The 14914-nt window shown below is 30.3% G+C and overlaps 1 protein-coding gene across 9 annotated transcripts in view; it reads right to left on the minus strand.

The window, feature by feature from the left end:
- Positions 1–4363: 4363 nt before the first annotated feature.
- Positions 4364–14914, minus strand: part of LOC136989437 (FK506-binding protein 15-like) — a 114758-nt gene continuing 104207 nt past the window's right edge. For 3 of the 9 annotated variants that reach the window (XM_067287580.1, XM_067287577.1, XM_067287576.1), the window contains 3 exons: positions 8552–8644; positions 4914–5028; positions 4364–4738 (listed from right to left, as the gene is read on the minus strand). In XM_067287580.1, the coding sequence (XP_067143681.1) occupies positions 4921–5028; positions 8552–8644 (201 nt within the window). In that variant the 3' untranslated portion in view covers positions 4364–4738; positions 4914–4920. The remainder of the gene's footprint in view (positions 4739–4913; positions 5029–8551; positions 8645–14914) is intronic. The other 6 variants (XM_067287584.1, XM_067287583.1, XM_067287582.1 and 3 more) reach the window with 3 other exon arrangements.

Below are 14914 nucleotides of genomic sequence, written 5' to 3' on the forward strand. Positions count from 1 at the left end.
GATTACGTATTAAGAAAATATAAAATACATACTGTATGAACAAAACAGCACAGATCACATGTACTGTACCTTGAGTCAAGGGCGTCGCCAGAGGGGGGCAGAGGGGCAGTTGCCCCTCCCTAGACATGCGAAAAAAATTATTTAAATGCTAAGTCATTTATTGCCCGATTTATAATTCCCGCACGAAAAACCCATGATGATTATGTTTTAATTAAAATAATCTTAAGCTTCTTAAAATTTATGAATCATTTTTATTTTACCTACATACAATTCATATCCTCTATCAATTTATATCATCTTGCCCCCCCTGGCCCATTGGCTGGCGACGCCCTTGCCTTGAGTGGATGAAGCAAGAAGCGATTAGCAACCAGCTTTGAGGTCACGTGACTTTAAGGTGGCACTTATTCGTTATTATACTGTACCACTCTTTACCAGACATTCAGAAATTTTGAAGTTGAGATGTTTGCATCTCCTCAGCTAGAGCACATATTGATTTTTGAGTAAAACAAAGTAATGTGATTGGTAAGTATACTGTGTTTACTGAAAGTACAATAAAATTGATGATATACAGGGGCTGATCCAAGAGGGGCTTCTTCCCATTGAAATAAAAAAAAAAAAAAAAAAAACAGCTGTTTGAACTTCATTGTTTTCAAGAACATTTATGATGGTAAATACAGTTTTATCAGATCATCTGAAAATACAATCCCCGTGCACATGTTAATAAAGGATCTTATTAATAATTCAAATATTTTAAATTTGAGTTAGCCCCTTTTGGGTTCTTTTGGATAGGCTAATGATGATATAAGAACCAGTGGCGTGCCGTCATTGGCAGCGATGGAAGCGCCAATTCCACCTTCCAATGACCTTCCCTTGTATTTTATAAAATATAAATTATCATATTTTAACGTACAGCATTAATTAAAATTAATTTTTTACTATAACTGCATTATGTATCTTTTACAAATTTCTATACTACATGTGAAAAAAACGATAAGATTGCTATTGTATATTCGAATAATTCAGTGGCGGAAGGAATGTCGAAACCGGGTCAGTTTCCAATCAGCCAGATTATATAGGCATTGATTGGCACATGCAGTTTACAGAGCACCAACCTCACCCGGTTTAGCTGGTAGAAGCAACACACGCATAAAGCATCTAATTTTATATCCCGGACCGGTTCTGAGCTGTGAGCTGCCTGCCTGTCAACTTCCAAGCAGCCAGATTATAGGCATTGGCGCATGCGCTTTACAGAGCACCAACGTCACAGTTTAGCTGGTAGAAGCAACACACGCATAAAGCGTCCAATTTTATAACCCGGACCGGTTGTGGGCTGTTAGCCGCCTGCCTGCTAGATACTCGGCCGCCCTCGCCCGATTATGCAAATCATGAGTGGACTAGATCAACGGCGGGCAACCCCCGGCCCGCGGGCCAGCTACGACTCGCGAAAAGTTTCTATCCGGCCCGCGAGATCTTTAATAGATTATTAAATTGGAAAAATAACTAATTAATAGTTATTTTTCCAATTCTTTGTAATTTTCGAAAACGATAAGAGAAATAAATGTAGTAATTAACTTTTTAATTATTTATTTCATATTTGCAGACTAAAAAAATTACGAGTAACAAGAAGGCGTCAATTTACTACTACAGCCCGCGGAAATAACATAAAATTTATTCTGGCCCATGTTATAAAAAAGGTTGCCCACCCTAGACTAGATTTATATTACTTACGGATTTCAATGTTAAATCAGTGATATTACAATTTAGTATGTCCCATCTGTAAGGGAATGCAGAAAAAACGTGTACAATTCCCGTAGTGTTAAAAAATTAACTGTTACTTTGGCAGCATCATTTACAACCAAATTTAATGAATGAGACATACAATGGTACAAAAAAAGCTCTAGAATTTATTTTCTTTAAATTTACGATCTAAGTATCGGTTGTCATAAAAATTTCTTTCCACTTCTTTCCCAAGACTACAGATATTCGAGTACAAAGTAACCGGTTTCGACTTATTTCTACTTTAGTAGTTAAATAATTAAGCGATTAGGGAATTAGAAACATAAATAAAACCCCGATGAAAGAGCCGAAATTTTACTTAAACAGAAGCTTAACCGAACCAATTTCTTGCCGAGTACAGTGGGGTCTGATCTCTTCGTAATATTAGATGTAATAAAGACAGAAATTTTTCCAGTTCAATGAGAGTGACCGAAAAGTTGTAAATTTTGGAAATTTCCGCGAACACTCGGTCCTAAAACGAATTAGTTAGAAAACGAACGACGGACAATCTGGTAAGTTTAACATATTTAGATTTTTACAGCTATGGTGAGAAACGTTTAAAATCTACAACCCTGTCGCGTCCTTTGAGATATACTAGTGATGCGACAAAAGAGGCATTTGACATTGACCAGTATCGGCACCCTCGGGATTTGGCACGCACACACCTACCTGGACCGTCTCCGATTCCATTCATTAGCCACTCGTAGGGAGCTATTTCACTAACTTGTAAGTGGATTGTTTTAAGATTTAAAAAGTAAAGAATATTTTGTTATTTTTATGTACGTTTCTTCACAAAGTTATATTTAATTATAAGTTTCTTTAAAAGTATATTCATACAATTGAAGAATTTTTTGTACTAGGCATGTATGTTCGTCACACATTTTGTTTTACTAAGTAAGTTTTTTTTTATAATTTTAATTTTAGCCCTTTATCGTGGCTAGTGATTCAAAAATTTATTTTAAAAAAGTTTTGGTTCAAAACCGTATAATGAAAAAGAAAACATTATTAAAAGAGAAAGACCAATGCCTAAATTAAATATAAATACGTGGACAAAAATATTTCGACATTTTGACGATAAAATTTATGACGGATGACGATTCTTTCGTAAAATTGAAGCAATTTGGAAATCAAAATAGAATAGAATTTAACATTGGTAGACAATATAAAATGAATATTGAAAATTATAACAAGATAATTACGATTAATAGGTATATCTAAATTAATAGATGTTATATGTTTTTTCTCAAAGCGAGAATTGGCATTTAGGGGCATAGGGAATTTATTGAATCTAATAACGGAGGTAATTATATTGAACTTTCTTATTTATTAAGTACGTCGGATAATCTATTAAAAATACATTTAAAGAAGTATACGGTTTTTACTGGCTTATCGAACAAACGAATAGAACGGGCCCTGACGAGCAATTAATTGATTGCCCCTGTAAGTCGGCTTCTTACAGAAACACAGCTTCCCTATCATCAAATGTCATGGCACGCCACTGATAAGAACAGAAATTAACATGATGTAAATACAGTAAAATTATGTGACAATGAATTTTAATATTTTCGAGCGTGTTGTAAGTTACATTGAGCTCCTAAGACATGAAAAAGAGAAAGAAAATCAAATACCATTAATATAACATTACACATAAGTCTGAGGGTTACTTATCATAACTTGATTAAATACAGTATTTTCAAACGAAGAGAAAAACCAAATCACAATTATAATGAAAATCACTTTAAAATTAAGAAGTGGTTTTGAGATTTTGTTTCACACTATATACAGTAACAAGAAAAATGTCAATGATTATTTGATAGAAAATTTAATCATTTATCATAATTTTGTTAGTTTTTACATTTGACATTAAATGTGACCTTGCTTAGAATGTTAACTTTAAGCCCTAATGTGTAATATTACAAGAGGCTATTCATATGGGTAATAAAAGCATTATCTACTGCTCCAGAAGACTGGGAATCGAATCTAGATGGAGAAGAGACTGCCATAAATTTTTCATGGCAGTCTGTACCAGATATATGTCAGGCCTGTCCCACTGTGGACCTGGGAAAAATGGTCCTTGACACCTGTGGGATGTTGAATGAAACAGCCCTCCCTGTCTCTAAATGATGAAAAATTTTTAAAGCACAAAGCCCTAAACTCTAACTCCTAACAAGAGGACATAAACTAGTGGTTTCCAATTGAGATGCTGCAACAACACAAGTGCCACCAAATAGTGCTGAGCAGTGTTGTAACACTTCTTACATGTTTTATAAAAGTACAAAAAGTGTAATAACTCCACATAATTGATAAAACAGTAGTGGTTCTGCAAAAAAAATGACCAAAGTTGGGGGTGCTGCTATTAGAAAAGGGTTGAAAAATACTGCCCTGAACTGTAGCTTGTTTAACTTCTGTAAATTCAAGCACTGATTTAATTATTAAATAGATCAGAATGTAATTAATTAGCTTCAGATTTTATATTATAACATATAATTGGATTTAACATTCATTTATAAATAGAAATATGAATAAAATATACTCTCAGTTTGGTATATTAAAGATCCTAACAAAATGCAACTACAAAATGCAAATATTTATAAGCAAATTATTTGTATATTCTTTATTTATAGACATAATAAATATCAATATATTGAATACATTATACATGATCAATATTCATTTATAATTAGAAAGAATAGGTCTTTATACAAAGTATACTATATTAGATGAGTAAGTATAAATTTGTAAAAATCATTTCAACTAAATTCACAAGAGAGAAATTAATCATACTGGAGTGTTTGGAATTCGTGATTCGTCCATTTTCACCAATTATCATCCCTCTGAGAATAGATTTAAACAAGTTTTAGCTCATTTACTAAAATATCTACTTTAATCACTTTAACCAATCGTCTTCATCTTCATCGTCATCATCAAAAAGGGGTGGCGGAGGCGGTTGAGGTATCCAAGACTAAAACAAAAAAAAATAATCTATTATTAATAGAACATTTGGCTTAAAAATTAATTAAATTTAGTTTATTTAGCTTTATCTTTGAGAAAAAAAATAAGGCTAATTGAGTTTGTTAGCATATTAGTACAGCGATTACGACGGGAGTATAAGGAGATGGAAGAGGGATATCACTAACCATCACACTAGAGCCACAAGATGATTATTCCGAGCACAAAGAGACACAATGCGGCCCTAACTGCAGATCTCCACATGGGATCGTGGAGTAAGAGTGTAGTCACTCGAAGGAAAAGCTGCAAGCAAGGCCAAAAAAAGGAGCTACTCAGTTTCTAGATTGGTGTTAGTAAATTATTCTTTGTTAGATGTATGCAAAATTTGGCAAGAATGAGCAATATAAAAATATTTTTGGATTTAAATATTCATAACAAATTTTTTAATGTATTTATTAATTATATATTTTAGAACAGTTGTATTTTCTTATCAATTTTCAAAATTAAAATATAATTTTATATAAATCTAAAATTTGATGGTTTTTATATTGTTATGAATACTGTATTTCTTCATTATTATTATTACTATTATCATTTTTATTATTCCAAGTTTCACCATTCAAGAAAATACGAGTAGTCATTCATTTAAAGATTTTTCAATCTCTCCACTGGTTTAAGTCAAATCATTTATGTAAACAGTGTTTTATTTTGTTTGTATGAGACTAAGTAAAATACACATAAATGAAATTTCATAAGGGTTATAAATGTAAGAGAAAGTCATACAAGTAAGTACAAGTATGTATTAGCATCATTTAAAAGATTTAAACCTTGAGTGTTTAACTTAATTATTTTACATAAAAAAAACATTAAAATTAATATAGCATGTAAAAATCACAATATCTTTTTTTATATAATCATTAAGATGACAAACTTGTTGACTGTTGATATAATTTATCAAGAGTCTTTGATTCTGCTAACTGTCTAATGGCAACTGTGTAAAAAAATTTAAATATATTGAATTTATTCTGATTTTGATCAACAGCAAACTAATTTCTCATTATTCACTGGTTTAAATTTATCCTCTAATAGCCATCTTTTATTATTACCATATTTAAAACAATAAAAGCATTTATATAACATTTACATTTTTTATTTGGAACAACTGTGTCTTTTTTTTTTTACAAAAAACCTTTGCCATCCGACGTATTTTCAAAAACATTTATAATTAAGTGATTGTGCTTTCTGTATGTTGACTGAACTTTCCAAACCTGAAGATTTTTAAAACAGTTTTTACACATACAAATCATAATATCTGTTAGTTTAGATCAGTTGTTCTCGACCTGTATTCTGCAAGTAAACACTTTGTAATAAATTTGCAATAAACACTTTAATGTACTACAACATATTACTTTATTTGTAGCAGTTCCACATTTCTATTTTATTCAATACAATAAAGTTTATCAGTTTTATTGCTCCATTGTTTTCTGAGAATGGTAAATGCAGAATTGCTTACAGTTTTTTGAATATATTGATGCTAATGTTCTGCATAAAAAAGTATGCAAATTGTGTTCTGTGGCTTCACAGGTTGAGAAGCACTGGTTTAAATCAGAAAAAGTATTTAAATAAATTAGTACTATACAAGCAAAAATGTTATAAAAAGACAAATATGAGAGGTCCTAATTTGAAGGAGAATAAAAAAAAAAAAATTCATTAGAACAGAAAAATAAATAGTTTTAAGAAATGAATTTGAATTTAATCATATCAAACAGAGCTACTGATACTGTTTATATATAAAAAAATATTTTATTGTTACTGAAGTACAATACATATACAATAAATAATCTGTAAGAAAGGTTTATTAAAGAATTTGTGCTTTAAATGAAATATGATGTAATCTGCCAATTGCAACCACTTTGGGAATCATCATTCAGATATTAATCAATATAGGCAACATTAAGCAAAAAAGTAAATAAGATGACAATTTGTAGAAATTCTGGTTTGTTAATCCCGACACTGAACGAACATTAAAAATTTATATAATTTGCAGGATTATTAATTAGTAATAATGATAAATAATATGTTTGCCTGCCCTAGTGTTGTTTGTAAGTGAGAAATGCCAATAATTTAAACTATGGTACTGTTGGTACTGGATGGCCAAAGTTCGTCGAGATGCAAGCTTATTGCTCCGATCTGATCAAATCTAAGCAAACAACAAATTTTTTTTTTTGGGTGGTCTGTCCTAAAATATGCCGAGCTCATCTCTGACCATCTGGCTGCCCCATTTTGGGTCTGGCCAAATGCAATAGGTAAGGAAAAAAGGGGTCTTTTAACATCCATGGGACAAAATGGAAAGAAAAACTAATGGTACTACAAACAAAAATTAAACCAACTAACATTTAATGCACTGGTTAACACCGATAACTGATAATTATTGCATGTTATCAACTAAATCCGTGGGGGCCAAACTGCAGTTTGTGAACTGCAAGTGGCTCTTCAAGACCCATACTGTGGCTACTTACACAATTTCTTTTTATAAACTTAATGTAACAAAATCTTCTAGTTTAATTACAGGTACCAATGAACTCTATTACTAAACCTTTAATTCTGGTAACATAGCATTTAAAACACTATCAAACTAACTCTTTCGACCTTACCCCTAAGGTCAAAAGCATTAGTTCGATATTGTTTTAAATGCTATGTTACCAGAATTAAAGGTTTAGTAATGGTAAACTTTATATACATAATACTGTTCTATTAGAGAATACAGCTCTTGCATATTTCCAATAATTGATACATGACTTGTATTGAGACAAGGTTTGGCCACCCCTGACTGAACTAACAATGTGTGAGACAGAACAAAAAGATCACTTAAAAATGCCTATTTAAGTGAATATTTTCAGAGTTTGGTTATCATCATTAAATACATGTAATAAGTAAAGTTTCGTGTTTTGAGAATACCGATTCTGATAACATTAAACAACAATATTGACAATTACAACATGTAATGCCTACTATATTACAATTTTTGCATAAATTTATCTTAATAAATAATTTCAGAACAGATTTAAATACATGGAAATTATGTAAATAATAAATTTTGTCATTCCCATTAAAGTAAGTAAAGGCTATTGTTTGCTACAAGTTAATTTAAGTAGCATCATTATTTAATCTGACTGACTATTCCCAAATTTCTTTCAAATAAAACCAATCTATCTGCTCTAATGCAGTTGCAGACTATTTTAAACAAATATTTCTCATAATTTCAAGATGTAATCTGCAGGGAAAAAAAAGCTAAAACTGAAAATAATCACTTAGAACAGAGGTCGGCAACCTGTGGCATGCGAGACAATTTTCAGCAGCACTCTGAATAGAAATGAAGTAAAAAATATATTTTAATTATTAATAACACATTTAAATGGAAGACACAGTTCAGCAAAGGCCGTGGTACAGTAAAAACAAATCTTGTTTCTATGTTCTTTGTATTCTATACTTTGGACACTACTAAAATAAAATGAACCTTAAAATTCAGTTTTTGTTGTTTAATTTTAGAAATTAATTTTATTAATTGAAAAACTAATTTAACTGACTGATTTATTGATTAGTGTATGCAAGATATATAAAAAAAAATTAGATACCAAATTAAAAGAAAATAACTTGCTCATTCTCACTAAGTATTGCAGGTGTTATTCCACAACAGTTAAGGGGATAAATACATTTGAAAATATTCATTTATATATCATAACAAGTATTATCATGCAAGAATAAGAGAAAGATAAGTTTCCTCGCTTATAATATTTTTTCATTTAGAAGTTTTTCTTGTTATTACCTTGGATTTGTTGTCAAAAAAGAGATATTGCTTGGAAGAGGTGTCCTCCCCACTATCTGAATTATCAGGGGAGGCAGAATGTTGTGTCTTGGCCTGTCAAAAAGACAGGAGAAATCTGAATTTCTATTATATTTTGCAATTTGTAATTAAATTAATTAATACCATCTTTAATGAATGTTCCGATCCTGCATTAGAGCTTCCATTTTTCTGCTCATACCCATTTTTTTTCTATTTTCTCTAAAAAACTGTTTATATTGCATGAATGATATGTACTAGAAAATTTGAACTTTAATTGCATTTTTATAAATTACTGTTTTTATATTAAAATGGAAACCCTAATTAATAAAATAACATCTGTTAGACAATTAATAAAGATCAATAAATACATAAATTTAATACTTGTTATCTTCAAAATATTGAAAATACATTAATTTTCAAGAAATCATCTTACTTAATTAACATCTGAACTTCAAATTTTATTTATTCGCAAATACTTTTGATAACTTGAGCCAACATTGCTTGCTGCACTGCCAGTTTATGTCGTGAAATCTGACTCAAAGCATCACCAAATTCCTTGTGCTACTTCAAAGAGTTCTATTTTCAATTAACCATGCACTTTTAACATAAAAGTTGATGAAAAGATTATAATTTTTCTGTAAGTAATGTAAATATATAGCATGTCCATTAATTGATGTAGAAAGTAAGTGAAGTAAGTGTTTGTTTATTTAATAGGCAAACAATTTCAGATAAATAAAGTTTGATTTTTGCACAACAAAGTTAACTTTTAAACTTTTAACCTTTAAGAAACAAAGAATTTTTTAATGTAGCTCATCATTTTTCAATGGGCTGCAACTTGAAGAAATTGTGAACCTATGAATTCCTACTGTCGTCCATCTGTCTGTCTTTCCTTAATCTCAAGAACAGAGTTAGATAAGTGAAAGATAAGACCAGATATGGAAAAGCTTAAGGGCAGGAGGCCCGATTAACTATATACAAACTTCCAATGCAAACTGGAAATCATCTTATTTCAATTCAAGAAGTTTTCCCGAAAGGTGTTAGATGACTGGCATGACTCTATTGCTAATGGAAAAGTATGATGTACAGAAGCAAGCCATTAATGATTTGAGGTGGATATATTTTAAATTAAATAAATTTAAAAAATATGATTAAAAATTGCAGCCTGGCACTGTGAAGATGCCACAATAAATAATTGCTTGTCGAGTTTATTCTATTTCAAAAATTTTTGCTTATTTTGTAAGGAAAAATGCTCTCAATCTTTTTCTTGCACTGTTTCAAGTTTGTCAACAATCAGAAATATCAAAATACCATTTCTACTGCTATAAAATATTTATAGTTGTTGTGCAAGATGATTTCTTGAAAGTAATGCAATTTTAGATATATATAAATTTATATATATAAAAGAAAGATTTAAACTATATTATTATTTATTCTATTTCCATAAGGATTCATCTTACATTTTACTGAATGTAATTATTAATCTATTAATAATACCGACTCAAAATTTTGGCAGCTTACTACAATAATACAAGCACTGAAACAATTATCTGTTAGAAATGATATCCCCACCTTTATTCCAACTGCTAAACACAGTGTTGCAAGATTTTCAAAAGGCTTTTAGAAGTTTAATTTGAAGCAAAAATAATTAGTATAATTTTAGAATTATAAATATATAATTATTCATGTAAATTTATGTTGTGTGACACGAAGTTATAGAAATACTTTCATCACCTTTAATATTCTTGAGTAAATGACATTTAATAATTTTTTCCAATTTATTTACAAGGGTCGTAAAGGAAGTAGCGGCAACACATTGTCTCCTTTGCAAATATTAGATAGTGACATCACTGCTCTTTCTAGAATGTGTAGTGGGAAGTTCGTGTTTAGGGCACAAATGGATTGGTTCATGTCATAAAGACAAATGTGTATGAAACATTAAATTTGTGGTGTTGAACTAGACTGCCCTATATAATGTTTTTGAAGGAGAAACAGTGTGCGTAGATAAAGATTGAGGTGGTGAGTGAAGGAAATGCTAAAGAACCTTATAAAGGATTGCGAGAAGCATGCGGCACTGATGGATTATTTTATCAGATGGTGGTATGATGTGATGTGAGAAAACATTTTGCAAAGTCCTTAATATTGTGAATGATGCAAAAAGTTCTGATCATCCTAGAATCAAATCTCATCACACTCAATTAATTGAACTGTCGATGGAGGTGGATTGATGATGGACAGTGAGACAGACAGCCAAACAACAGTGTTGCATGTGTTGAAAGAAGTGCTTGGGTACCACAAAATTGAAGCACAATGGGTGCCTTGTCGTCTCAATCAGGTGCTGAAATGTCACAACTGTGCTTCTAAATGAACATTTGAAATGTTAGAGCTGAGAAGGTTGTGCATTCCTTGGGAGGATCATCACATTAGATGAAACATGAAAAGGTTATATAAACCAGAATTGAAACCACAATCCAACTGGTGGTACCCAACTTCTTGGCCAAAGAAGTTGCACCAAGAACCCAGATCCATGAAAGTGATGCTGATAGTGACATATGATGACCAAGGCATGTTACTATACCATGCAGTTCCTTAAAACAAGACTTACCACTACATACTACCAACATTTCCTGGATCATCACTTTGATCTACCATGCAGCAAAAATAGCAATTTTTCAGAATATGTCCACCCATTATCTTGCATGACAATGCTTGATGTCATACTGCCGCTCCTTTGAGAAATATGCTAGCACAGCAGCAATGAGGTTCTCAAACATCTACCATACTCTCCAGACATAAGCCACTGTAACTTTGATCTATTCAAACAACTAAAAGAAACCACTTAGAGGAAAGCATTTTCACATCCAAGATGAAATCATCCAAGCATCAGAGCACATTTGTATACATCAACAAACTGGCATCCAGCACCTTCCAGATATCTGACAGAAGGTCGTCAATATGGCAGGAGATTATATTGAAGGAAAGTAAATGCTCGTTGGGCCTACAATATATATTTGGTCACATATAGACATGTTGCAACTACTATCTTTACAACCCTCCTGCGTAACCAACTTCAATTACTAATAAAAATAAGAATTTCTTCTGTAAACAGCAGATATTTCAGCTACAAAAATTAATGTTCCTATTAGAAAAAGTCTATAGAATCCTCGTTCATATATTGGAGAAGAATTAATGTTCATTGTATAAGACAATATACTATATGTTGTCCATTATACCTACTATAAAACAAAAATTTATAACAAATCAAAATTAATTTAGTTAGTTTAATTAAAGAATAAAATTTAGATTATTGAAAACCAAACGGCCAAAGCAGGAAAGGCATCACCAAGCTATTCTTAGAAAATCTTCATGTGTGACCTGACCTGGATAAGCAAGATTCTGTTCCTCATCACTCAGCAGCCATCATTTTGGGCCTTGCCAAACCCAGGATGATGGACATAAAAACACCCTCTTAGTGCCCAAAGAGTGAATATATATATACAGTCAAACCTGTTTTTATGCGCGATTTTTATTTGTGCGATTTTTTTAATGCGAATTTTTAATTTGTGCGGTATAGTTGGCGACTAGTCTCGTGCGATTCGTCATGTCTTACGTTGACTTATTATAGCTAAATAAACTTATTATAGCATAAATGCACTTATTATAGTAATATTATTGCATGAATATGCGAAAAAATGAAATAATTTACTTTTTAAGTCAACAAAACACCACCTGGACAAAAATATGTAAAACAGACGACAGACCAGACGATGCAGTCAAGTGCTGACATCTGTTGTCAATAAATTCTATTTCGTACGGTTTTGAGTTATTTTCTATGTGAGACTTTTTTTTATGCGGTCCCTGTTGACCACATAAAAAATTATTTTTTTAATTGTGTTGCGAAAACTATTATTTACAGCCATTCGTGAAGTTTCGTGAGATTTTTTTTTAATGCGTTTTTTTTAATGTGGTCCCTATCCCCCGCATAAAAACAGGTTTGACTGTATATTATAGAAAAAAGAAATTACTAAAGATTATTATTATAGATGGTGATGTACTTTTTGTCATTATATTACTGTAACTGAATATGCAAGCTCTACATTTTGACTCTCAGGCTCCGTGTGGTTTTCTCCTACTGCATCAATAGTGTATGATAAGTCCTCCCGAGAGCCAAAACTTACAGCTCACATATTCAGTTAAAGATTATCTCTTTTATGTAACATACTAGTCATGTTTGGAACAGGAAAAAATTAAAAAAAATCAAATAATTAAAACTTAAAAATTATTTTCAATGTTAATTTAAATTACAGTTTTTATCTTTGTGGTGATTATTTTTTTTTATAAGAAATAAAGTGAACTGCAAGAATAAATTCCCATATATATATATATATATATATATATTTTTTTTAGTTTTAAACAGTTCTACTTGCAATTCAAATTTCAGTTACAACTCAGATTGTATTATAGTAATTAATCTGACAATGCATTATTAAATAGAACTTGTAAATACATGATATAACTAAATTCAGGAATGAATCCATTACAAATACGTAAGAGTACATTCAATGTTTGACACGACCTGTCCGTGACAGGTTTATCCCAGCACAGACTTATCCATATATCATTTGTCATTGAAGTTCCATTAGAGGTTTTGTGTTGCGCAAACCATTATTGTTATTCAGAGTAGAGGAGAGCTAATATTAAATTTCGTTTCAAATTAATAACCAAAATATGGCAATAAGGACCTCAGAGATGGTAAGTGATCATCATTATTAAACTATTTTTGCATTTCAAATGTTTATAAATTGATTGCATTTGACCAATTCTCTAAAAGAATAAATAATAGAAAATAAAATTTAATATTAACAAATTCAGTTTCAGAGAAAAGAGGAGATACTGTATTAAAATGCAAAGTTTCATTTTTAAATAATAATAACAAAATTTTTGGTAATACGTGCAATTACAGATTTAAATTATTCTTTTATTTTATATTTACATTCCACAAATTATTTCTTGTTCATCAAAACTAAGTCAATGGTGAAAAGATGATAAACTGAGGATGCAGCAAACATTAAATTTAATGTGACAAAAGAATTAGTGCAGAAAATTTAAAATGAGCTAAAAAGAAATAATCCATGTTTTTTTATCTTAAATAAAGTTAGATAACTAAGTAAATATATTTAAATATTTTATTTACAGGTATATCTACTTCACATTTTACCACTGTATTAAGTAAAAATGATGCCATTCTTTCACAGTTGTTAATACCGGAAGGTGGCAAATGATGTGATATCGCATCACTAACCTGATTTAAGAAGTTAATTCCATTGAAATGGTGTTAAAATACTGATTGGGTTCATCTAATTCCAGCTTTAAATGACAAAGTTTAGCAGATTTAAAGGCTTGACTGGGGTTAACTTTTGTTGTATAAATGTAGTATAACAAGTGTCCTACATTACATGTTAGTATCTCTTCAAAATGGTATCAATTATAACTGAAAGCTTCTTTCCCTATACCATGTAATATTCTCTAAATTTGTATTCCTAAAACTAAATTGCCAAGTCTTGAAATTTTAATAATTTAAAATAAAGTAATCCAAAAATATTTTATTATTTTATTGTCAGAGCATACTATGTGTTAAAAAAATTCAGAATAGAAAGAATTTAAGAATCAGTTTTTTTTTTAAATTCAAACTGCTTCTAAAATAAGAAAAATTGTAATAAAGTAATATTTATGGTAACATTTATTTACAATTTCTATAACAGTGCATTGTTGAATTAATCACTAATAGCAGTAATAAGATATTTAACAATTTTTTAAAATTTATATTAAATATTCACAAGACCTCCAACGTATTGATGATATATGTTCTGCTGTATAAATTAACGAGTTTTGATGTGGTGTAACATTAAAAAAATCCTTATTTTATGCAGGCTGCAATTAACAATATAAATATGCAACTATTACAACTAACAAAAATAGAATAACATTTTATTATGTTCATTAAACTATCGAATTATTTTTGTTTATATTATCATACTAGAAAAACTTGTATCCAATGAAAATACACAATTTTTCTTATTAAAAGTTATATAAATTTGGATTCAGTATAAAGTTTATAGTAAAATATATCCATATTTTGATTAATTAGCTCTTTTTTTGTACTTAATATTTGGAATTTTCAACACGGAACGAGCATAAAGTTAGCAACAATTCTCCATCTTTATCTTCTTTATTTCTAATGTTTCTATATTACAAATGGCTTTCTGATACTACAATAAATATTCTAAATATTTTAGAAAACAAGTCTGTCAAATAACAAATTGATGTTTTAATTGGTAAATTTTAAAG

This window comes from Centruroides vittatus, unplaced genomic scaffold (genome assembly GCF_030686945.1).
Source record: "Centruroides vittatus isolate TY-2023 unplaced genomic scaffold, ASM3068694v2 scaffold_576, whole genome shotgun sequence".
Lineage (NCBI taxonomy): Eukaryota > Metazoa > Arthropoda > Arachnida > Scorpiones > Buthidae > Centruroides > Centruroides vittatus.